Genomic DNA, 26,215 nt, shown 5'->3' on the forward strand with positions numbered 1-26,215 from the left:
TGGGTCCTCCAGGGTTTAGCATATTGGCCAAAGCCCAGATGCACGTATGTTTCTCCTTTAAAGGCCATACAAAAAGAACATGTTTTTCTGGCAGCTGTGGCCACATCTGATGCCTTGTTCTTTGGGGTCTTCTGGCTGGGGTGGCAGGACGTGTGTCAGGCTACTCCTAGGACGGAGGCTGATATAATCCTAGACCCAGGAGCAGAGAAACCTACAGAACGGGTTTCGTAAGAACCCCGATGTGCACAGCAGCTCGGGGCCAAGGGGTCAGCATGGCAGGTTGTTTCTGAGTTGCAAGTACCAAGGTATTTTCTCTAATCTGGTGAGTTTATGAGACAAGGGAAGATCTTTGCTGAATCTGTTTCCCTGTAGTGTGGCCTGTGGAGATGGTTTTTAGATGGTGAGCAAATGTCTTTCATCTCATTAGTAATTATTTATGTTGAGGTGTATTAGAAAACATATATAATTAGTAACATCAGGACTGTGATTTTGTGGACATTCTTGCTTAGGACAAAGCTAAAGTAGGTGTTTAAGTGATAACAAGAGTGGGTCAATATAAAGAAAGATATTAAGTTGATGAAAGTGTAATTGGTACCCAGATGCAGCCCAAATCATGAAGGCAGCGCTAAAGGTTGGCCCTTGTACATCAGACAGTTAGTCCCAGAGAACAGAAAGACGGCCAGCATTTTCAGCTCCAGCCTTGGACCCCCCCTTTGCCACAGAGGCCTCTGTCCTCAGAGGCAGCTTCTTGGAGCTTCTTTACCAGTCCAGTATGAGTTGGATTAAGAACCCAGAAGGTGCTGGAAACAAGCAGTCAGCGCAGACGCATCATCTGAGTTCCTAAAACCTGGAAGCTGGTCTGATCCGGTCACTTTTGAACATAGAAGTCCTGTCCTGCAAGATTGTGGTAAATGCCTCTGAATTGTGGGCTCTGGTTTCGTCATTCATGCCATGACTTGAGCATTTATTTTTGAAGTGAGATTTTTAAATAGATTTGTGTATTGAGATTTTCTCTATACGTTGGATTATCATGTTGGCATATGAAGGGATCCAAGGCATCTCCCAACTATTGCTGATGATCCTATTTATGTATGTGTGAGTCTTTAAAAAAAAAAATAGAGCGGTTTTAGGATTTTGACTCTAAGCTCTTGGCTGGGGCTGGTAAATGTGACACTTAGGAAGTGGGTGATGGCTCATCACCAGGAAAGGGGTCCCCAAGGTCTGTGCCCTCAGGATGCACCAGAGCTCAAGGAAACGTGTAGACCGAGGTTCCTCATCCTTGTGGTCATTTTCTTTTGTGATCCTTATTTCTTTCACTGTCAAAAAAATGAACTCCCATTGTCATTGGCGTATTACTACCTAAGAGTTGAATGGCATTTGTCTGGTTGGCATCCACGTTGCAAACATTTATTTAACTGTTCCATTCATTTTAAATGCTGCAGTTTTCTTTTTGTATTTGGAAAACAATAATTTTTTTTCACTTGCATAGGCCCTTGAATAAAAGCTATTAGGTGCTGAGGCGCGTATATTGCTGCAAACCAGGCATTGTTCTAATCACCCTCAGAGGTAGGTGTAATACTGTCCCCAGGATTCAGATGAGGAAATGAAGGTACAGAGGCACCTTGTAGCTTGCCCAACGTTGCACAGCACACCTGGATTCAAACTCAAAGCTCGGCTTTAGCACATAAGTCCTGAGCTGTTCCCCTATACCGGGAGTTGTGGGTATGCCTTTACTGAAAACTATCTTTATTGAATTTTTTCCTGGGGAAATTCATCCCCACATTCCAGCCAATGCATAGGAGAGTCTTCTTTTGAAAACATGGCCCAGCTGAGCCAAATGTTGGCGACTGTGGCTCCGGGAAGAAGCTGATGTTTGACAGGACCTCCCCTTCTAGCCCATACGACGCCTTCGAGCAAATTAGAAAAAGGTGCCTCTCTGCCCGGAGCAGCCCTTGGGGGCTCACAACTGGGCACGCGGAGCATGGGCTGGACTTCGGTAACTCTCCCCCATCCTCCAACCTGAACAGACCGAACCCGTATAACTCCTCCCGGTCCCCCGATGGTTAGGGAGAAAAGCAGGTACAAGCAGCCATTCCTGGGGCCTAGATGCCTCGTTTCCATCAGGGACATCAGTCCACCATGAAGCACTGAAAAAGCGTTTCCTCCCAAATGCCTCTCTCTTTTGGATTCTGCAACCTGCTTTTTGTGTAGTCCCTGAGGGGCGAGGGTGTGTGGCGTGCTGAGCTCTGAGCAATGGGATCTCTTGTGCTCCATGGAGCTGGCTGGGGCCGGGGTCGGGGTGGAGGGTTGCGGGGAGGTCTCCCATCATGGCTTCACATCTGGAGACCAGACCAGGTTTTCTAAGAACGCTGGTGCCTGCTTCCTGCAAGGTGTGGCCAGTGTTCTTCGCCAGCTCTGAGCGCTTATCTGACATGATGACTCATCTTCCATCCCAGGACCAGCCAGACTGGCACAGCAGGGCCGCTTTGAACAGGCAGGTGGGCAGGATGGAGCCTGACGTGGGGTTGGGGTGAAGATGACAACGGCCTCTGCCCATACGCTTTGCCCCATGCTGGCTCTGTCAGGGTCACCACTCTGTCCCTATTCCTCCTGGGCCGTGTCTAGTGCCTGACGGGCTCCCTTCCTTTCCCAACACCCCAGATCACGAAGTGCATGTCCTAAGTGGCCTATCCCGGAAAGACAGTTTCATTTTGCTTGGGGACAAAGAGAGAGTGCTAGCACCTGAGTCACTGCAGGATGTTCCAGGTTTTTAAAGAAGGTGCAGGGAGGGAGGTACATGGGGTGGGGTCCCCTGCCCCCCAGCTTGACACAGCAGGGCTTCAGCAGGGACCCGTGCCACTTCTTTCCCAGGATAGCTTAGAGTTGGCACAGGAGGAAGGGATCCTGTATTCCAGTTCTGGGTTCTGCCTTGCCACCTGCATCTTTGTGGGTTGGTCATGGCCGTGCAGAGGGATGGGATGAATCTACACTGCCACAGGTGTGGGTTAAGGGCTTTACAGGGTAACCCACAAGGCCAAAGTCAGACACACAGTGATGTTTTTGTTTTTGTTTTTTAATTAATTAATTTTTTTTGGCTGTGTTGGGTCTTCGTTTCTGTGCAAGGGCTTTCTCTAGTTGTGGCAAGCGGGGGCCACTCTTCATCGCGGTGCGCGGGCCTCTCCCTATCGCGGCCTCTCTTGTTGCGGAGCACAGGCTCCAGACGCGCAGGCTCAGTAGTTGTGGCTCACGGGCCTAGTTGCTCCGCAGCATGTGGGATCTTCCCAGACCAGGGCTCGAACCCGTGTCCCCTGCATTGGCAGGCAGATTCTCAACCACTGCGCCACCAGGGAAGCCCACAGAGATGTTTTTGATCCCCCAGGTTTCCCATCATCCCACAGACAGACATGCCAGGGCTAGGGTATGAAGAGGTGAGGGCTCTATGTCGGGGAGGGACCCTCAGCTCCATGGGCCTTCCTTCATATGGAACAAGCGTAGAAAGTGCTCTTGTCAGTGGCCAGTATACATGGTCTGTGTATACAGGCTGCATACACAGCTGCTGATGCCAGGCAGCCTGGGATTAGGTACAGCTGTTTATAGGAATTGTCTGGGAAAGCCAGTTGCCAGCCATGGGGACTTTGGGGACCACTAGAGACCTTGGGGATCATGGGATTTCCCTGTCAGGGAAGGACTCAGTCCCACAGGAAGCAGAGCCTGGGTGCCACTTCTCCAGCTGGCCATTTTGCCGCAAATGACAGTCCCCAAAACTCAGGCTGAATACTCTGGTTAATTTTGAATAATTCTTCTCGTTGCATAAAATAATAATAATAATAGCATCTATCACTTATCAAGACTACTACGTGCAGGCACTGTGCAAAGTGCTTCCCACTCATTATCTCATTGAATCCTGACAACAACCTAGAAGGCACAGCTACTATTGTCCCCACTTTGCAGATGAGAAAATTAAGACCCCTAAAGGCCAACCCCTTGTTGTCATGAATTGAGCCCCTCCCCACTGGAGGAAACAACAGAGCCAGACCCTAACTGGGGACTGACTCCCAGGCCCTCCCCTGTCTGACCCTGATGAGAATGTAAGTCCCTTCTGGGTCCTTAACGTCGCGTGTTTGGTGGCCTGTCAAAGCCCCAGGATGTGCTCGTCTGTGCTGTGTGTGGGAATCCCTCGTTGCCCTGGGAGGGTGCTCCCTGCCCTGTAGGATCAGAGGGTGACTCTGCCATCACCCCTCCGTGGAGTGAAATAGTGGGACACCTGTGGCATCCCCCATACCACCCCCGGACCCCACCCCCAAGGCGTGGGGCAGTGACCCCAAAGGACATCTCCACAGGGTGTGGAGTGTGGTCACTGCCTCGACACCATAGAGGAGGAGGAGGGTGAGGACTCGGACGTGACCTCGGCAGTACAGAGCCACACATTCTTAGCATTTCGGGGCTAGAATGAACATGAAAGCGCTTCTAAACCGGTGCTTTCCAACCTCTCACGTCATGGAAGAGAGAGAATGGGCATGTTTGTATCAAGCATTAAGGTGAAGGGGCAAGACGGCTTGTGCCTGCCAGCGATGGGGGGGCGGGTGCTCCTGCTGCCCCAGCCCGCGCCTGCCACCCAAAGGCCAAGGGCACCAACACCTCAGCTCACCTGAATCACTGACTCCGGCACGCCTGTCGGGACTGCTGTTCCTTGCTTTGCTCCCATAGCTCTTGTGGAGAGCAGTTGGCACCTATCCACCCTCCAGCAGCCTTTTCATTCTGGGCACTGAGGTGGTTTCTAGTTTGAGGGTATTACAGTGTTGCAGTCACCATCCTTCCTGTGCGTACCTGCACACGTGCGCACACATGTGCACACGCTCACGCACACACTCGCGAAAGCACCCATGCACACAGGCACCTAGGGACACATGCCCAAGAAGTGGAACTGTTGGGTCCTGGCTGTCACATTTTAAATGCAATAGGGGGAGTTCCCTGGTCCAGTGATTAGGACTCGGCACTTTCACTGCCAGGGGCCTGGGTCGATCCCTGGTTAGGGAACTAGGATCCCTCAAGCTGCGCAGTGTGTCCAAAAACATTTTTTTTAATAAAAAATAAAAAGGGACTTCCCTGGTGGCACAGTGGTTAAGACTCTGTGCTCCCAATGCAGGGGGCCCGGGTTCCATCCCTGGTCAGGGAACTAGATCCCATATGCATGCCACAACTAAGGAGCCAGCGAGCTGCAGATAAGGAGCCCATGAGCCACAACTAAGAAGCCCGCCTGCCGCAACTAAGACCCGGCGCAACCAAATAAATAAATAAATAAAATATATTTTAAAAATAAATCAATAAATAGTAAATGCAATAGAGACTGCCAAACTACTCTCCAGTGACTGCACCAACTTAAACCCCATTGGCATGTAAAGGTGTGCTTTGTAATACCTGGTATTACAAAACGTTTTCATCTTTGCGAATCGAATGGTTGCCATGCAGATTTTTTTTTTCACTTAACTCCAATCAGCACAAATTTTAAAATTGCTTTTTTAAATGTTTTTTTTCTGTCTTCTGGGAGCGTGTAGGCTACACAAAGGCAAGGGACCTCTTACTGAGGGTTGCTGGGTGCCTAGAACAGTGCTGAGCATGCAGTAGGTGCTTAGTAAATATTTCGTGACTGAATAAATGAATAGATTAAACATTGAAATGGTCCAAAATACAAAAGGTGCCAAAGGAGTAACTCATTTTTAAAAGTCTCCTTCCCTGCCTGTGCCCCTAGCACCCAGTTCCCCTTCCTGAAGGCAGCTTATGTCAGCACTTTGTTGTCTGGCCCCTTGGAGATGGGCTATGCACACACAACTAAATATCTCTATGCTGTTTTCCTTTTTTTTTTTTTTTAATGTATTTATTTGTTTATTTATTTTTGCTGCATTGGGTCTTCATTGCTGCACGCGGGGTTTCTCTAGTTGCGGCGAGTGGCGGCTACTCTTCACTGCGGTGCGTGGGCTTCTCACTGCGGTGGCTTCTCTTGTTGCGGAGCACGGGCTCTAGGGCACATGGGCTTCAGTAGTTGTGGCTCGCAGGCTCTAGAGCGCAGGCTCAGTAGTTGTGGCGCACGGGCTTAGTTGCTCCGCGGCATGTGGGATCTTCCCGGACCAGGGCTCGAACCCGTGTCCCCTGCATCGGGAGGCGGATTCTTAACCACTGTGCCACCAGGGAAGTCCCCCCCCCCTTTTTTTTTTTTAACACAAATGCATACCAGCTTTATATATGGTTCTGCCCTTTCTTGTCTCTCACTTAATGATATACCTTGGCAGCACTCTTCATCTCTGAGCAGCTCAACTAAGACCACTGTGTCTCCTCTCCTGGAGGACGGGAGGGAGCCACTTTTTTTTTTTTATTGAAGTATAGTTGACTTACATGATTAAATTAGGTTCAGGTGTACAGCATAGTGATTCAATATTTTTATAGATTATACTCCATATAAAGCTATTATAAAACATTGGCTATATTCCCTGTGCTGCACATCCTTGTGTCTTATCTATTTTATACCTAGTAGTTTGTACCTTTTAACCCTCTTACCCTATTCTGCCCCGTCCCCCACCCCCCTGGGAGCCACTTTTTTAAGGTCTTATCAGTCACACTGCATTTGGCTTTATGGGAGGACCCCTGGAGGCCCGGGAACCACAGCCTTGGGCAAAGGAGGTGCATATGTGCACACAGAGGAGGTGGAGCCTATTGCTACCCTGCAGACTTCCCCAGCACCCACCAGATCGGGAGCAAGAGGTCACATGTCCCATCAGGCGTGTCGGTAAGAGGTGGCTGGAAGCCAAGGGACCTGATTTCTGTTTCCAGATCTGCCTGACTCACTGTGACCGTGAGTAAGTGCCTTTGTGCTCTGGTTACCTTCTCTGTGAAATGGGCATAATTCTGGCTACCCGAACTCACTTGAAAGGCTGACATGAAAACGCAGGAGGAAATGCTTGATAGAGATTGTGTGCTTCAAGTGGGCAGAAAACAATTAACAGAGAATTTCCTCAAGGATCATAAGGAAGATGGTTTTAAATCTTTTGAGAGGAACCCTTTATTCAATCGTGGAATTATTTTAATATGTCTTAAGAAAAACATGGCTTAGCACATCAAACTTATTCACAGGCATAGTGTTGCTTAGGATGAGGGTGAATTTTTTTAAGCAAAAAAGACGAGTTCAGATGATGTTATATATTAAGTGAATAATGATACAAGTGCTATCGGGATTTAGCAAAAATCGTGAAGGTGGTATGCAAATGATTGATGTTTGGGAAACATTGAATTAGCAGGTATTTGGGGGGGCAAATAACGAAATCAAACTTACAAATACTTATTTGAAAACCTATTTTAAGGATTGTTTTTTTCTTATTTAATGCAAATATGTAGGACACAGTAAATCAGGTTTTGACAAACTTTTTCTGTAAAGGGCCAGGTATAGTTAATAGTTAAGGTTTTGTGGGCCACAAACACTGCATATTCTTTTTTTTTTTTTTCTTTACAACTCTTTGAAAACATAAAAACCATTATTAACCAGAGGGCCATACAAAAACAGCCTGGCTTTTCAACTTTACAGACCCTTGCAGTAAATTAAGGAATTTATTGAACATAATAGCTGCTAGTGCTCCAAATACAGGTACAACAACCTGTGTGGGACCCATTTATTAATGACACATTTATTAATAACATTAATGTTCTACTTACTCCCATTTTTCAGTATTATTATGAACTCATGGATTTTTAATGTATTTAATATGTTTCAATTAATTGCATGCTTTTTAAAAAAATTTTACTTTATTTATTTATTTTTTTATACAGCAGGTTCTTATTAGTCTTCCATTTTATACATATTAGTGTATACATGTCAATCCCAATCTCCCAGTTCATCCCACCACCGCCCCCCCACCCGCTTTCCCCCCTTGGTGTCCATACATTTGTTCTCTACATCTGTGTCTCTATTTCTGCCTTGCAAACTGGTTCATCTGTACCATTTTTCTAGATTCCACATATATGCGTTAATATACGATATTTGTTTTTCTCTTTCTGACTTACTTCACTCTGTAGGACAGTCTCTAGGTCCATCCACGTCTCTGCAAATGACCCAATTTCGTTCCTTTTTATGGCTGAGTAATACTCCATTGTATATAGGTATCACATCTTCTTTATCCATTCATCTGTCGATGGGCATTTAGGTTGCTTCCATGACCTGGCTATTGTAAATAGTGCTGCAATGAACATTGGGGTGCATGTGTCTTTTTGAATTATGGTTTTCTCTGCATATATATGCCCAGGAGTGGGATTTCTGGGTCATATGGTAATTCTATTTTTAGCTTTTTAAGGAACCTCCATACTGTTCTCCATAGTGGCTGTATCAATTTGCATTCCCACCAACAGTGCACGAGGGTTCCTTTTTCTTCACACCCTCTCCAGCATTTGTTGTTTGTAGATTTTCTGATGATGCCCATTCTAACTGGTGTGAGGTGATACCTCACTGTAGTTTTGATTTGCATTTGTCTAATAATTAGTGATGTTGAGCAGCTTTTCATGTGCCTCTTGGCCATCTGTATGTCTTCTTTGGAGAGATGTCTGTTTAGGTCTTCTGCCCATTTTTTTTTATTTATTTATTTTTATTTTTGGCTACGTTGGCTCTTCCTTGCTGCGTGCGTGCTTTCTCCAGTTGCGGCGAGCCGGGGCTACTCTTCGTTGCGGTGCGTGGGCTTCTCATTGCAGTGGCTTCTCTTGTTGCGGAGCACGGGCTCTAGGCACGCGGGCGTCCGTAGTTGTGGCTCGCGGGCCCTAGAGTGCAGGCTCAGTAGTTGTGGTGCATGGGCTTCGTTACTCCGCGGCTTGTGAGAACTTCCCAGAGCAGGGCTTGAACCCTTGTCCCCTGCATTGGGAGGCGGATTCTTAACCACTGTGCCACCAGGGAAGCCCTGCCCATTTTTTGATTGGGTTGTTTGTTTTTTTAGTACTGAGCTGCATAAGCTGTTTATATATTTTGGAGATTAATCCTTTGTCCACTGATTCATTTGCAAATATTTTCTCCCATTCTGAGGGTTGTCTTTTCATCTTGTTCATAGTTTCCTTTGCTGTGCAAAAGCTTTTAAGTTTCATAAGGTCCCATTTGTTTATTTTTGTTTTTATTTCCATTACTCTAAGAGGTGGGTCAAAAAAGATCTTGCTCTGATTTATGTCAAGGAGTGTTCTTCCTATGTTTTTTTCTAAGAATTTTATAGTGTCCGGTCTTACATTTAGGTCTTTAATCCATTTTGAGTTTATTTTTGTGTATGGTGTTAGGGAGTGTTCTAATTTCATTCTTTTACATGTAGCTGTCCAGTTTTCCCAGCACCACTTATTGAAGAGACTGTCTTTTCTCCATTGTATTGTATATCCTTGCCTCCTTTGTTGAAGATTAGTTGACCATAGGTGCGTGGGTTTATCTCTGGGCTTTCTATCCTGTTCCATTGATCTATATTTCTGTTTTTGTGCCAGTACCATATTGTCTTGCTTACTGTAGCTTTGTAGTATAGTCTGAAGTCAGGGAGTCTGATTCCTCCAGCTCCGTTTTTCTTTCTCAAGATTGCTTTGGCTATTCGGGGTCTTTTGTGTCTCCATAACAATCTTAAGATTTATTGTTCTAGTTCTAGTTCTGTAAAAAATGCCATTGGTAATTTTTTTTTAAATGATGCTCAAATTGTCCCATCTTTGCCAGTAAGATGGGACAATTTGAGCATCATTTTAACCGACCCAGTAGTCTTTGATAGCTTTCTTTGCTTTCTGGTATGGTAAGAGATCTCAGACTCATCTTGTACATTTCCTGCACCAAAACTCGTATCAGCCATTTTTCTAAGAAACCCTGGTTCCCTTTAGTCGAGAATGGTATTTAGAGACCAAAATCTAGGTGTCTGGAATGCACACATTTGCATTTATAAGTAGAAATGATGTCGAGGATATGTCCTGGTCCCTGGGGAGATTCTGACTGCCCCCCCTAAAACTCTCCTTCACCATCTCCAGCCTGGTACAGTGAGCCCCATCAATGGCTCTGACCTGGCTAAGTTTTCAAGAACAAAGAGTCAGTCATGCTCTGGGGCTAACGAGGCAGAAACATGAAAGATTTTTCAATAACCAGAGTCCAACTCATTTTCAGGTTAACCTTCAATTAACTATAAAAATCCAGCTACCCAGAACTCTTATTCCCTGATAACCTTGGATAATTGAGGTTTTGCTGCAAAAATAAATACAGGGGATTTTAATGAAAGCATCTGACCTGTAATTTATAGGGGTCACAAAGTCAGATGTCCGCATAAGCCAAGGCAGGAGTTAAAAAACGAGTGAAGTGGGCTGAGTATAAGAAAATAGAGAATGGGGAGAATTGGGGTGAACTGGGGAGCACAGTCTCCATCTAAGGAGGGCAGCCACTAGTCATTTCGAACAGAAACTGCCATGTGGGGACAATTACCAGATCTTTCTGATTTTTCAAAAGTTGAAGAAAATCTAGATTTTTTAAAAATGTGAACTTGCGTAATTTTGAGATGGCAGTGGATTTAAGTGTTTTGTTAAAACTTTATTTAGATGTAATTTATTGACAATTAAATACATCCATTTCAAGTATAGCATTTGATGCGTTTTTACAAATGCATACATCTAATTAACCACCATCTCACTCAAGATATAGAATATTTGCATCACCTCCAAAAGGTTCCCTTGTGTACCGTTCCAGTCGATCCACTATTCACATCAAGCACAGGAAATCACTGATCTGCTTTCTGTCACTATAGATTAGTTATGTCTTTCCCAGGACTTCATATAAATGAAGTCATATCTTGTGTACTTTTTTGTGTCTAGCTTCTTTTACTCAGAATAATGGCTTTTTAAAAAAATATCCATCCATGTTGTTGTATGTATCAATAGTTTGTTCCTTTTATTGCTGAATAGTATTCCATTGTATGGATATGCTACAATTTGTTTATTTACTCACCTGTTGGTGGACACTTGCTTATTTCCAGTTTGGGATTATTAATGAATAAGTGAGTATACATGAATGCTGTGAATATACATGTACACACCTTTGTGTGAAAATATGTTTTCAGTTCTCTTGGATAAATAAGAGCGGACCTGAAAGGTCATATAATAAGTACCCATTTAACTTTATGAGAAACTGCCAAACTGTTTTCCAAAGTGACTGTACCATTTTGCATTCCATCCAGTCATGTAGGAGAGTTCTGATTGCCTCACATCTTCGCTAACACTAGATACTGTCAGTCCTTCTAGTGGGTGGGAAATGGTATCTCATTGTGGTTTATATTTGCATTTTCCCAGTGACTAATGATGTTAGGTGTTTTTTCATGTGCTTATGAGCCATTCATATATCTTCTTTTATGAAGTGTGTTTTTAAATCTTTTGCCCTTCATTGCGGGGGTTGGGTTGTTTGTCTTATTATTGATTTGCAAGGATTGTTTATGTATTCTGCATACAAATTCTTTGTCAGTCATATTACTTACAAGGATTTTTTCCCAGTGACTTGCTCTTTCATTTTCTTAACAGTGTTTTGAAGAGCAGAAGATTTAATTTTAATAAAGGACAAATCTTTTTTTTCCTTTTATTATTCATGATTTTACTGTTCTATCTAAAAGGTCTTTTGCCTACCCCAGGATTGCACAGATTTTTCTCTTATACTTTCTTCTGGATGTTTACAGTTTTAGCTCTTGTGTTTAGGTCCCTGATCCATTTCAAGTTAACTTTGGTATCTAGTGTGAGATAGGAGTTGAGATTCCTTTCTCTTATATGGATATCCATTGTTCCAGCATGTTTTGTTGAAACGACTATCCTTTCTGCATGAATTACCTTGGCACCTTTGTAGGTCTATTTCTGGACTCTATCGTGTCCCATTGATTAATATGTCCATCATCACACCAGTATTACACTGTTCTGATTATTATACTTGATAGTAAGTCTTGATATCAGATAGTATAAATCCTTCAATTTTGCTCCTCTTTTTCAAAAGTTTTTTTCTTCTATTTTAGTTTTTTTACTTTTCCATATAATATTTAGAATTAGCTTGTCAATTTCTACACACTGTCTGCTGGGATTTTGATTGAGATTGAATTAACTCTAGAGATTGATTTGAGGTTAATTGACATCTTAACAACATTGAGTCTTCTGATCCAGGAATATGTTATATCTCTTCATTTATTCAGGTTTTCTTTAAATTAAATATATTTTTTTAAAACCACCAAGGGCACCAAGACAATTAAATAGGGGAAAGAATAGTCTTGGTGTTGGGACAAGTGGTTATCCTCATGCAAAAGAATGAAACTGAACCCCTACCTCACACCATATACACAAATTAATCCAAACTGGATCAAAGACCTAAATGTAAGAGCTAAAACCATAAAACTCTTAGAATAAATCATAGGAATAAATCTTTATGACCTTGACTTAGGCAATGAATTCTTAGATATGACACCAAATCATAAACAACAAAAGAAATATAGACAAGTTGAGCACCATCAAAATTAAACATTTTTGTGTTTCAAAGGGCACCATCAAGAAAATGAAAATATGACCCACAGAACGGGAGAATATTTTTGCAAACCCTATATCTGAAAAGGGACTTGTATACAGAATATGTAAATAACTCTTAAACTTAATAATAAAAAGCCAAATAACCCAATTAAAAAATAAGCAAAGGATTTGAATAGATATTTCTTGAGAGAGGATATATTGGCCATATAATGGATATAATAGCCAATAAGCACATGAAAAGACGTTTAACATCATTAGCTATCAGGAAATGCTAATGAAAACCAGAGTAAGATGCCACTTCACATCTACTATATTAATGGATAATAACAAGTGTTATAGAGAATGTGGAGAAATTGGAACCCTCATACACTGCTGGTGGAATTGTGAAATAGTTCAGCCATTTTGGAAAACAGTCTGGCAGTCCTTCCAAAGGTTAAACATAGAATTACCATATGGTCCAGTTGGTATATCCACTCCTAGGTATATACCCAAGAGAAAGGAAAACATATGTCCACACAAAAACTTGTACATGATTGTTCACCGCAGTATTATTCATAATAGCCAAAAAGTAAAAACAATTCAAATGTCCATCAATTGATGAATGAATACATAAAAAGTGGTGTATCCATAATATGGAATATTACTTGGCAATAAAAAGGAATGAAGTAATGATGCATGCTACAACATGGAGGAACCTTGAAAACATTATACAAAGTGAAAAACCAGTCACAAAAGACCACATAATATATTTATGTGAAATTTATATGAAATGTCCAGAATAGGCAATCTGTAGAGACAGAAAATAGATTAGTGATTGCCTGGGGTGGGGGAGGGTAGAGGAAGGAGTGAGAAGTGACTGGTAATGGGTACAGAGTTTCTTTTGGAGGAGATGAAAATGTTTTAAAATGTACTGTGGTGATGGATGAACAACTCTGTGAATATACTAAAATCCACTGAATCTACACTTTAAATGGATGAGTTATATGGTATGTGAATTCTATCTCAATAAAGCTGTTATTTACAAAAGGAAATTATATTTTTAAAAATACTGTGCTACAGTGTTCATTGCAGCCCTATTTACAATAGCCAGGACATGGAAGCAACCTGGGTGTCCATCGACAGATGAATGGATAGAGAGGATGTGGCACATGTACCCAATGACTATTACTCAGCCATAAAAAGAAACAAAATTGAGTTATTTGTAGTGAGGTGGATGGACCTAGAGTCTGTCATACAGAGTGAAGTAAGTCAGAAAGAGAAAAACAAATACTGTATGCTAACACATATATATGGAATCTAAAAAAAAAAAAATGGTCATGAAGAACCTAGGGGCAGGACGGGAATAAAGACGCAGACTTACTAGAGAACGGACTTGAGGACACGGGGAGGGGGAAGGGTAAGCTGGGACAAAGTGAGAGAGTGGCATGGACATACATACACTACCAAATGTAAAATACATAGCTAATGGGAGGCAGCCGCATAGCACATCCGGGAGATCAGCTCGGTGCTTTGTGACCACCTAGAGGGGTGGGATAGGGAGGGTGGGAGGGAGGGAGACGCAAGAGGGAGGGGATATGGGGATATATGTATATGTATAGCTGATTCACTTTGTTATAAAGCAGAAACTAACACACCATTGTAAAGCAATTATACTCCAATAAAGATGTTAAAAAAAAATCTTTTTCAAACCCACAAAAATTTAATGAGAAAAGTGGCATTGGTTTTTATTTTCACCAAATCTCTTTGTCTTGTTTAATATATTGCCATATCTATTTTGGTATTTATTGTGTTGCAAAATACTATTTTGCTTGGAGTATATGAAATAGATTCAGCTTCACACAGAAAAAAACAAAACAAAACTGTGCTAACAACAACAAAAAACTTTTGCAAATCCAATACAGCTCATGGGTCATCCATTTGCAACCCCTCGAAGTCCATACGTGGACTCAGTCTCCACTTGGTTCCCACTATCCTTCCCCCCAGGACACTGAGTCAAATCTCAGGTACAATTTATCTCTGAAAGTGAGCGGATATTTTTCTCTTATAAGAAAACAGAAACGGTTGTACACAACATTTATTGTTTTTGCATTTGCTGCCAGGAATGTTCTCCACGAGTTCGGGGTCAAGTTGTAGATAGTGATCTGTGACTCTCGAAGCATGACAGTGTCCGCTCTTCCTGAGTCCATACCTGGACTCAGTCTCCACTTGGCTTGTTTGGGTTGGTTTAAGCTGTAAGCTGATTCAAACCTTTCTGCACAAGCTGTGTATACATTCCAAACACAGACCATCTATCACCCTGGTGGTGAAATCTGACAAGAACAACATAAAGTGATTTATAGCACTTATTGATTTTAACTTGGCTAATGTCCCAAACTAGTTAGGAGATAAGGCAGTACTCAGCAAACTTCTGTTATTTGCCTACCATTGTCACAGTTTTTGTTGTATGTATTACTATTGTTTGTAATTAATAATTTTCTTTAAACCTATTTCTCTTTTTTTTGAATTTTATTTTATTTATTTTTTATACAGCAGGTTCTTATTAGGTATCTATTTTATACATATTAGTGTATATATGTCAATCCCAGTCTCCCAATTCATCCCACCAGCACCACCACCTCCCCTGCCACTTTCCCCCCTTGGTGTCCCTACGTTTGTTCTCTACATCTGTGTCTCTATTTCTTCCCTGCAAACCGGTTCATCTGTACCATTTTTCTAGGTTCCACATATATGCGTTAATATACAATATTTGTTTTTCTCTTTCTGACTTATTTCACTCTGTAGGACAGTCTCTAGGTCCATCCACGTCTCTGCAAATGACCCAGTTTCGTTCCTTTTTATGGCTGAGTAATACTCCATTGTATATATGTACCACATCTTCTTTATCCATTTGTCTGTTGGTGGGCATTTAGGTTGCTTCCATGACCTGGCTATTGTAAATAGTGCTGCAATGAACATTCGGGTGCATGTGTCTTTTTGAATTATGGTTTTCTCTGGGTATATGCCCAGGAGTGGGATTGCTGGGTCATATGGTAATTCTATGTTTAGTTTTTTAAGGAACCTCCATACTGTTCTCCATAGTGGCTGTGTCAGTTGACCTTCCCACCAACAGTGCAACAGATGCCCATTCTAACTGGTGTGAGGTGATACCTCATTGTAGTTTTGATTTGAATTTCTCTAATAATTAGTGATGTTGAACTTTGAAAGTTGAGCACAGCTTTTCATGTGCTTCTTGGCCATCTGTATGTCTTCTTTGGAGAAATGTCTATTTAGGTCTTCTGCCCATTTTCTGATTGGGTTGTTTGTTTTCTTAATATGAGCTGCATTAGCTGTTTGCAAATATTTTCTCCCATTCTGAGGGTTGTCTTTTTGTCTTGTTTGTAGTTTCCTTTGCTTTGCAAAAGTAAGTTTCATTAGGTCCCATTTGTTTATTTTTGTTTTTAATTCCATTACTCTAGGAGGTGGGTCAAAAAAGATCTTGCTGTGACTTATGTCAAAGAGTGTTCTTCCTATGTTTTCCTCTAAGAGTTTTATAGTGTCCAGTCTTACATTTAGGTCTCTAATCCATTTTGAGTTTATTTTTGTGTATGGTGTTAAGGAGTGTTCTAATTTCATTCTTTTACATGTAGCTGTCCAGTTTTCCCAGCACCACTTATTGAAGAGACTGACTTTTCTCCATTGTATATCCTTGCCTCCTTTGTCATAGATTACTTGACCATAGGTGCATGGGTTTATCTCTGGGCTTTCTATCCTGTTCCATTGATCTATATTTCTGTTTTTGTGCCAGCACCATATTGTCTTGCTTACTGTAGCTTTGTAGTATAGTCTGAAGTCAGGGAGTCTGAGTCCTCCAGCTCAGCTTTTTTTCCCTCAAGACTGCTTTGGCTATTCGGGGTCTTTTGTGTCTCCATACATATTTAAGACTTTTTGTTCTAGTTCTGTAAAAAAATGCCACTGGTCATTTGATAGGGATTGCATTGAATCTGTAGATTGCTTTGGGTAGTATAGTCATTTTCACAATATTGATTCTTCCAACCCAAGAACATGGTATATCTCTCCAACTGTTTGTGTCATCTTTGATTTCTTTCATCAGTGTCTTATAGTTTTCTGAGTACAGGTCTTTTACCTCCTTAGGTAGGTTTATTCTTAGGTATTTTATTCTTTTTGTTGCAATGGTGAATGGGATTGTTTCCTTAATTTCTCTTTCTGATCTTTCATTGTTAGTGTATAGGAATGCAAGAGGTTTCTGTGCATTAATTTTGTATCCTGCAACTTTACCAAATTCATTGATTAGCTCTAGTAGTTTTCTGGTGGCATCTTTGGATTCTCTATGTATAGTATCATGTCATCTGCAAACAGTGACAGTTTTACTGCTTCTTTCTAGTTTGTATTCCTTTTATTTCTTTTTCTTCTCTGATTGCTGTGGCTAAAACTTCCAAAACTATGTTGAATAATAGTGGCGAGAGTGGACATCCTTGTCTTGTTCCTGATCTTAGAGGAAATGCTTTCAGTTTCTCACCATTGAGAATGATGTTTGCTGTGGGTTTGTCGTATATGGCCTTTATTATGTTGAGGTAGGCTTCCTCTATGCCCACTTCCTGGAGAGTTTTTATCATAAATGGGTGTTGAATTTTGTCAAAAGCTTTTTCTGTATCTGTTGAGATGATCATATGGTTTTTATTCTTCAGTTTGTTAATATGGTGTATCGCATTGATTGATTTGCATATATTGAAGAATCCTTGCATCCCTGGGATAAATCCCACTTGATCATGGTGTATGATCCTTTTAATATGTTGTTAGATTCTGTTTGCTAGTATTTTGTTGAGGATTTTTGCATCTATATTCATCAGTGATATTGGTCTGTAATTTTCTTTTTTTGTAGTATCTTTGTCTGGTTTTGGTATCGGGGTGATGGTGGCCTCATAGGATGAGTTTGGGCTTGTTCCTTCCTCTGCAATTTTTTGGAAGAGTTTGAGAAGGATAGGTGTTAGCTCTCTCTAAATGTTTGATAGAATTCACCTGTGAAGCCATCTGGTCCTGGGCTTTTGTTTGTTGAAAGTTTTTTTTTTTTTTTAATTTATTTTTGGCTGTGTTGGGTCTTCGTTTCTGTGCGAGGGCTTTCTCTAGTTGTGGCAAGCGGGGGCCACTCTTCATCGCGGTGCGCGGGCCTCTCACTGTCGCGGCCTCTCTTGTTGCGGAGCACAGGCTCCAGACGCGCAGGCTCAGTAGTTGTGACTCATGGGCCTAGTTGCTCCGCCGCATGTGGGATCTTCCCAGACCAGGGCTCGAACCCGTGTCCCCTGCATTGGCAGGCAGATTCTCAACCACTGCGCCACCAGGGCAGCCCCTGTTGGAAGATTTTTAATCACACTTTCAATTTCATTACTTGTGATTGGTCTGTTCATATTTTCTATTTCTTCCTGGTTCAGTCTTGGATGGTTATACCTTTCTAAAAATTTGTCCATTTCTTCCAGGTTGTCCATTTTATTGGCACAGAATTGCTTGTAGTGGTCTCTTATGATACTTTGTATTTCTGCTGTGTCCATTGTAACTTCTCCTTTTTCATTTCTAATTTTATTGATTTGACTCCTCTCCCTCTTTTTCTTGATGAGTCTGACTAAAGGTTTATCAATTTTGTTTATCTTCTCAAAGAGCCAGCTTTTAGTTTTATTGATCTTTGCTATTGCTTTCTTTGTTTCTATTTCATTTATTTCTGCTCTGATCTTTATGACTTCTTTCCTTCTACTAACTTTGGGTTTTTTTGTTCTTCTTTCTCTAGTTCCTTTAGGTATAAGGTTAGATTGTTTATTTGAGATTTTTCTTGTTTCTTGAGGTAGGCTTGTATTGCTATAAACTTCCCTCTTAGAACTGCTTTTGCTGCATCACATAGGTTTTGGATCGTTGTGTTTTCGTTGTAATTTGTCTCTAGGTATTTTTTGATTTCCTCTTTGATTTCTTCAGTGATCTCTTGGTTATTTAGTAACGTATTGTTTAGCCTCCATATGTTTGTGTTTTTCACGTTTTTTTCCTGGTAATTGACTTCTAATCTCATAGCGTTGTGGTCAGAAAAGATGCTTGATATGATTTCAATTTTCTTAAATTTACTGAGGCTTGATTTGTGACCCAGAATGTGATCTATCCTGGAGAATGTTTCGTGTGCACTTGAGAAGAAAGTGTAATCTGCTGTTTTGGGATGGAATGTCCTATAAATATCAATTAAATCTATCTGGTCTATTGTGTCATTTAAAGCTTATGTTTCCTTATTAATTTTCTGTCTGGATGATCTGTCCATTGGTGTAAATGAGGTGTTAAAGTCCCCCACTATTATTGTGTTACTGTCGATTTCCTCCTTTATAGCTGTTAGCAGTTGCCTTATGTAATGAGGTGCTCCTGTGTTGGGTGCGTATATATTTACAATTGTTATATCTTTCTCTTGGATTGATCCCTTGATCATTATGTAGTGTCCTTCTTTGTCTTTTTTTAAAAATTAATTAATTAATTTATTTATTTATTTTTGACTGTGTTGGGTCTTCGTTTCTGTGCGAGGGCTTTCTCCAGTTGCAGCAAGCGGGGGCCACTCTTCATCGCTGTGCGCGGGCCTCTCACTGTCACGGCCTCTCCCGTTGCGGAACACAAGCTCCAGACACGCAGGCTCAGTAGTTGTGGCTCACGGGCTTAGTTGCTCCGCGGTATGTGGGATCTTCCCAGACCAGGCTCGAACCCGTGTCCCCTGCATTGGCAGGCAGATTCTTAACCACTGTGCCACCAGGGAAGCCCAGCCTTCTTTGTCTCTTGTAATAGTCTTTATTTTAAAGTCTATTTTGTCTGATATGAGAATTGCTACTCCAGCTTTCTTTTGATTTTCATTTGCATAGAATATCTTTTTCCATCCCCTCACTTTCAGTCTGTATATGTCCCTAGGTCTGAAGTGGGTCTCTTGTAGACAGCATATATATGGGTCTTGTTTTTGTATCCATTCAGCAAGCCTGTGTCTTTTGGTTGGAGCATTTAATCTATTCACGTTTAAGGTAATTGTCGATATGTATGTTCCTATTACCATTTTCTTAATTGTTATGGGTTTGTTTTTGTAGGTCCTTTCCTTCTCTTGTGTTTCCCACTTAGAGAAGTTCCTTTAGCATTTGTTGTAGAGCAGGTTTGGTGGTGCTGAATTATCTTAGCTTTTGCTTGTCTGTAAAGCTTTTGATTTCTCCATCAAATCTGAATGAGATCCTTGCTGGGTAGAGTAATCTTGGTTGTAGGTTCTTCCCTTTCATCACTTTAAATATATCGTGCCCCTCCCTTCTGGCTTGTAGAGTTTCTGCTGAGAAATCAGCTGTTAACCTTATGGGAGTTCCCTTGTATGTTATTTGTCATTTTTTCTTGTTGCTTTCAATAATTTTTCTTTGTCTTTAATTTTTGTCAGTTTGATTACTATGTGTCTCAGCATGTTTCTCCTTGGGTTTATCCTGCCTGGGACTCTCTGCACTTCCTGGACTTGGGTAGCTATTTCCTTTCCCATGTTAGGGAAGTTTTCAACTATAAGCTCTTCAAATATTTCCTCTGGTCCTTGCTCTCTCTCTTCTCTTTCTGGGACCCCTATAATGCGAATGTTGTTGCGTTTAGCGTTGTCCCAGAGGTCTCTTAGGCTGTCTTCATTTCTTTTCATTCTTTTTTCTTTATTCTATTCCACGGCAGTGAATTGCACCATTCTGTCTTCCAGGTCACTTATCCGTTCTTCTGCCTCAGTTGTTCTGCTATTGATTCCTTCTAGTGTATTTTTCATTTCAATTATTGTATTGTTCATCTCTGTTTGTTTGTTCTATAATTCTTCTAGGTGTTTGTTCTTCAATTCTTGTAGGTCTTTGTTAAACATTTCTTGCATCTTCTCGATCTTTGCCTCCATTCTTTTTGCGAGGTCCTGAATCATCTTCACTACCATTATTCTGAATTCTTTTTCTGGAAGGTTGCCTATCTCCACTTCATTTAGTTGTTTTTCTGGGGTTTTATCTTGTTCCTTCATCTGGTACAGAGTCCTCTGCCTTTTCATTTTTTAAAATTTATTTTATTATTTTCATTATTATTTTTAATTTATTTTTGGCTGCATTGGGTCTTTGTTGCTGTGCGTGGGCTTTCTCTAGTTGCGGCAAGTGGGAGCTACTCTTTGTTGCGGTGCACAGGCTTCTCATTGCGGTGGCTTCTCTTTTTGCGGAGCACGGGCTCTAGGTGTGCGGGCTCAGTAGTCGCAGCTTGCAGGCTCTAGAGGGCAGGCTAAGCAGTTGTGGCGCACGGGCTTAGCTGCTCCGCGGCATATGGGATCTTTCTGGACCAGGACTCGAACCCGTGTTCCCTGCATTAGCAGGCAGATTCTTAACCACTGCGCCACCAGGGAAGTCTTGCCTTTTCATTTTGTCTATCTTTCTGTGAATGTGGTTTTCCTTCCACAGGCTGCAGAACTATAGTTCTTCTTGCTTCTGCTGTCTGCCCTCTGGTGGATGAGGCTATCTAAGAGGCTTGTGCAAGCTTCCTGATGGGAGGGACTGGTGGTAGGTAGAGCTGAGTGTTGCTGTGGTGGGCAGAGCTCAGTAAAACTTTAATCCGCTTGTCTGCTGATGGGTGGGGCTGGGTTCCCTCCTTGTTGGTTGTTTGGCCTGAGGCAACCCAGCACTGGCGCCTACCCGGCTCTTTGGTGGGCCTAATGGCAGACTCTGGGAGGACTCATGCCAAGGAATACTTCCCAGAACTTCTGCTGCCAGTGTCCTTGTCCCCACCGTGAGCCACAGCCACCCCCTGCCTCTGCAGGAGACCTTCCAACACTAGCATGTAGGTCTGGTTCAGTCTCCTATGGGGTCACTGCTCCTTTCCCCAGGTCCTGATGCGCACACTACTTTGTGTGTGCCCTCCAAGAGTGGAGTCTCTGTTTCCCCCAGTCTTGTCGAAGTCCTGCCATCAAATCCCGCTAGCCTTCAAAGTCTGATTCTCTGGGAATTCCTTCTCCCATTGCCGGACCTTCAGGTTGGGAAGCCTGATGTGGGGCTCAGAACCTTCACTCCAGCGGGTGGACTTCTGTGGTATAAGTGTCCTCCAATTTGTGAGTCACCCACCCAGCAGTTGTGGGATTTGATTTTATTGTGATTGCGCCCCTCCTACCATCTCACTGTGGCTTCTCCTTTGTCTTTGGATGTGGGGTATCTTTTTTGGTGAGTTCCAGTGTCTTCCTGTCGATGATTGTCCAGCAGTTAGTTGTGATTCCAGTGCTCTCGCAAGAGGCAGTGAGTGCACGTCCTTCTACTCCACCATCTTGAACCAATCTCAGGTCTTTTTTTTTTTTTAACTTAAGTGTATTTATGAACCTAAAGCAAAAGCCAGTGTCTCTTGCCATAAATAGAAGACCCCTCTTAAAAAGAAACCCAGTGAAAACAGAAGGTTGTTGTTACAGATACCGTTGCCTGACAGGGCTCTGAGTGAGCCTGAGGCCTCATTGTTAAACTGGGAGATTAGAGGGGGTTAGATGGATGTTAAGGACCTAAAACTTTCTTCTTGACTGAATCAGAATGGTTAAACTAGAATGGAAGAGGGTAGATATCAGAGAGGCCCTTGGTCTATTTCTTCCACAACTATTTATAGGAGCCTAATGTGCTCTTCACCTCTTCGGCCTTGGGGTGTTGGACTATACAAGACAGATGAAGCCCCAGTTCTTTCCAAGTTTAAGGTTGTGGATAAAAATGTATAAGAATGAAGTAACATATGAAGCATATTGCAGTTCCTGGATCATGGTAAACACTTAGTACTTTAATGTTGCTCTCATAGTTGTTATTATTATAGTTATTATTACTTTATTATCCCAGAGCAGGGACTGGGTCCTCTGGGGAAAGGTGGGGGTTGGGTTAGTCTATGAACATCTGTCCTACAGCCATGATGGCCTGGACAGGCACATGGAGCTTGATTTCCATCCGAGAGCAGAGGTAGTGGTGTTAAGAGAGTAAAGCCCTTAATGCTTTGGCCAGGCAGGTGAGGAATGTTACTGTGTCAGACAGTTAGGTCAGGAGTGAACATGCCTGGGTAAGTTTAAGATCTCTGTTTAGATATGAAGGTCTGGCATTATTCATTTCGATATTCAGTGGTGTTCTAGGTGCTGTGCTGGGCTTGTCGGGAATACAGTGCTGCTACCTTCAGGAGGATTATGATCTCATGGAAGTGAGAAGCCACAGGACAAGCAACTATGACACAGAGTAGAAGGAGGAGAATTTCTTTCTCTGTTGATTGCAAATGATAGACATCCAGCTTGTATCAGCATAAGTAAGAAAGAAAATTTATTGGTTCCCATATCTGCTGAATCCGGGAATAAAAGCCTTCAGGAATGGCTGGATCCAGGTGTTCAAATGATGTTGTCAGAAATCTGTCTCCATCTTGTGGCTCTGCTTTCCTCTATGTTGGCTTTCTTCTCAGGCAGTCTCCCCATTTGTGATGCCAAATACCGCCAGCTTAGTAGTCTTAGCTAAAAAGGAGGTCTCTTCCTCAGTTATTCCAACATAAAGTAACAGAATTGAGTCTAATGGTCCAAACTGGGGTCATGTGAGCCCACCCCCCCCCCCCCACCCAGAGCTAGGGATGGTAGCCTGGCCACTCACACCAACTGAGACTGGGGGAGGGGTTCACCCGAGGAAACATCCAAGCAAGGGGAGAGGGTGATGGGAAGCAGGCAACACGCTGCCCACCACAGAGCCCCCAGAAAGGCAGAGGCTCTCAGAGGGGGTCAGGGCTCATTCCAGCCAGGGAGTCAGGACAGCTTCACAAAGGAGGTGGCCTTTGGCCAGTTGGGGCTCCAGGGCTAGGGCTGGGGTGCTCCTTTAGCAGGTTCTGGCTCTGTATATGGGCAGAAGGAAGGAGGAAACGGGTATTTCCTGAGAGCCATCATGTGCCAGGCTCTTTGACAACTATCTTGGTTAACGTCACAAGAACCCTGTCTGCTCACGCAGGTGGGAAACAGCCTCAGAAAGGTTAAGCATTCCTGGCTGACCCACAGCTAGCACCCAGCACTCCTGGAGCCACCCTCACCCCGCTCCAGTCCGTCTCCACCGAGCAGCTGGGGCGCTCTTTTCAGACCGCAGAATTGACAGCATCTCGTCTCCACAGGTTCCAACTGTCCTAGGATTGAAACCCCACTCCTTAACATGGCCCACAAGGCCCTGCGCGGCCAGCTCTGTTCATGTCCCCAGGCTCCCTCCCGATCGGCCTCTGCTCCTGCTGTCCCCTCCCCCTCCCACCACCACTCCTCTTCTGTCCTTTAACTCAACTCCTCCAAGGACTCCCAGACTTCGGGGCCCCCCCCCCTTTGTAATAACAGTAGCTGACAGGTGCCAGGCATTAATCCACACTCTACATATTCTCATTCATTTTAGTCTTCACATCAACCCTGTGAGGTGGGGACCGTTATTATCCCCATTGTACAAGATGAGGAAACTGAGGCACTGAGAAAGTGAATTGCTCAAAGTCACACAGCTAGAAAGTGGCAGAGCCGAGATTCAAAGCCAGACGTTTCACTCCAGAGTCCTCATTCTTAACCACTGCCCGCTACTGCCTCTGGGTACTCAGGGTCCCAATCCTTGCTATCACATTTTGTAACCGTTTGGTTGACCTCTGTCTCAGCACTCACAGCTGCTAATAATGGTAGCTAACATATTGAGCACTTAGCCTGTGCTAGGCACTGTACTTGGCACTTTTCATGTATCACCTAATTTCACCCTCTCAGCAATCCTGTAAAAACTAGGTACAGTTGTCCCCGTTTTGCATACGGAGAACCTGAGGAGTTAAGAGTTTAAGTAACTTGTCCACGAAGCTGGAAATTCTCAGAGGGAAGAAACCTTGTACATTTTGCTCATCATTGAGTCCAGAGGGGCTAATTCAGTGCCTGGCATACAGTAGGCACTCAATAAATGCTTTGGGGTTGGTTGGATGGATGGATGATAAATGGCAAGAGGGAAGGAAGGAAGGGAGGGAGGGGTAGAAAGAGGGCCTTCCTGTCCCCAGTGCCCATGCTCTGGCCACGACTGGGAGATCCTGGGACGGGAGGCTGGTGTGGTATCTGAAGTGGCGCTCCCGGGTGTATCTGCAGGAGCCACGATGCAAATAAAGAAGTACCTGCTCAAGTGCCTGCACCGGCTGCAGAAGGGCCCCGGCTACACATACAAGGAGTTGCTGGTGTGGTACTGTGACAACACCAACACCCATGGCCCCAAACGCATCATCTGCGAGGGGCCCAAGAAGAAGGCCATGTGGTTCGTGCTCACCCTGCTCTTCACCTCCCTCGTCTGCTGGCAATGGGGTGTCTTCATCAGGACCTACCTGAGCTGGGAGGTCAGCGTCTCCCTCTCCATCGGCTTCAAGGCTATGGACTTTCCCGCCGTCACCATCTGCAACACCAGCCCCTTCCAGTAGGTGGTCCCTGGAGCGCGGCTGGTCTCAGCGGGGCTGCATTTCTTTTTTTCCCTTCCTTCCAGCTCTCCTTCCTTCTTTCCCTTTTTCCCCTTTCTCTCTTTCTTTTTCCCTCTTTGCTTTCATCCCTTTGTAGCAAGTAAGATTCAAAATTCATAAACCTCCTAGGCTTAAAAAGAACCTCAAAAAGTACCTGGTAGTCCCTGCCTTCAGGCATGCCAGTGCCTATTTATTGATTCAATGTGTATTTATTGAGCACCTACTATTGCCAGGAACTGTTCTAGGCACCAGGAATACATCAGTAACTAAAACAACATGCCTGCCCTCGTCACAGCCTACCAGAGAAAACAGACATTAATCTTTTTTTTCCATAAATATTGAATTCATTGTCATCGTGAGAATTAAAATATATATATAGCAACCATACGTTGAGTGCTTATGAAACACCAGGCAGCGTGTTGAGTGTTCTTTGGGTAATTCATGTCATTCTAATCCACACAACCACCCTAGGGGTAGGCACTACTATAGTAGCCCCAATTCATAGGTCAGGAAATGGAGGTTCAGAGAAGTGAGGGAACTTGCCCAGAGACACACAGTGAGCAACTGTAGAATTTGAATCGAGGCCTGATCTGACTCTAGAGCTGCCACTGTTTAACCACGTGATGGCAAGGCCTAGGAAGGGGACACCCAAGGACACCCAACCTAGTCAGGGTTGAGGAAAGGCAGACGGTCAGTCAGAGAAAAATGCCCTGAGGAATGAGTAGAAGTTAGCCAGGCAGAGTGAAGAGAATGCCCCAAGTGGAGGACACAGCACATGCAAAGGTCCTGAGGTGAGACAGAGCTTGGTGCATTCAAGGACTTGACAAAAGGGCCAGCATGTCTGAGTCTCAGGGAACGTTCTTGTCCAAAAGAAGGTCCTGGAAGGGAATTCATATTTCCTGATCACATTTCCAGCTATCAGAAAGTCACTTCTTTCTAGTAATAGGGCTGCTCTTCCTTGCTTGGGTAGTCTTTGAAGCTACTTGAGAAAACTCTTAATAATTATAATAATAACACACCCTGCTTTATAAGCATCACCTAATTGAATCCTCCAAAAGCCCTCTAGGGTAAATATTTCAATCCCCCCCATTTTGTAGATGAGAGAACAGAGCCTCAGAGAGGTTAACAGAGGTTAAGTCACACAGATATTAAGTGGCATGCCGGAATTCAAACCCAGAGCCCATGAATTCCAACACAGGACTTACCAAGCTCAACAGCAGCTGTG

General features: G+C 43.2%; 1 protein-coding gene across 1 annotated transcript in view; it reads left to right on the forward strand.

The window, feature by feature from the left end:
• Positions 1–26,215, forward strand: part of SCNN1B (sodium channel epithelial 1 subunit beta) — a 75,215-nt gene that overhangs the window by 20,700 nt on the left and 28,300 nt on the right. The window contains exon 2 of the mRNA XM_068565554.1: positions 24,632–24,950. Coding sequence (XP_068421655.1) covers positions 24,640–24,950 — 311 coding nt within the window. The 5' untranslated portion in view covers positions 24,632–24,639. The remainder of the gene's footprint in view (positions 1–24,631; positions 24,951–26,215) is intronic.

Source organism: Eschrichtius robustus, chromosome 16 (genome assembly GCF_028021215.1).
Source record: "Eschrichtius robustus isolate mEscRob2 chromosome 16, mEscRob2.pri, whole genome shotgun sequence".
NCBI lineage: Eukaryota > Metazoa > Chordata > Mammalia > Artiodactyla > Eschrichtiidae > Eschrichtius > Eschrichtius robustus.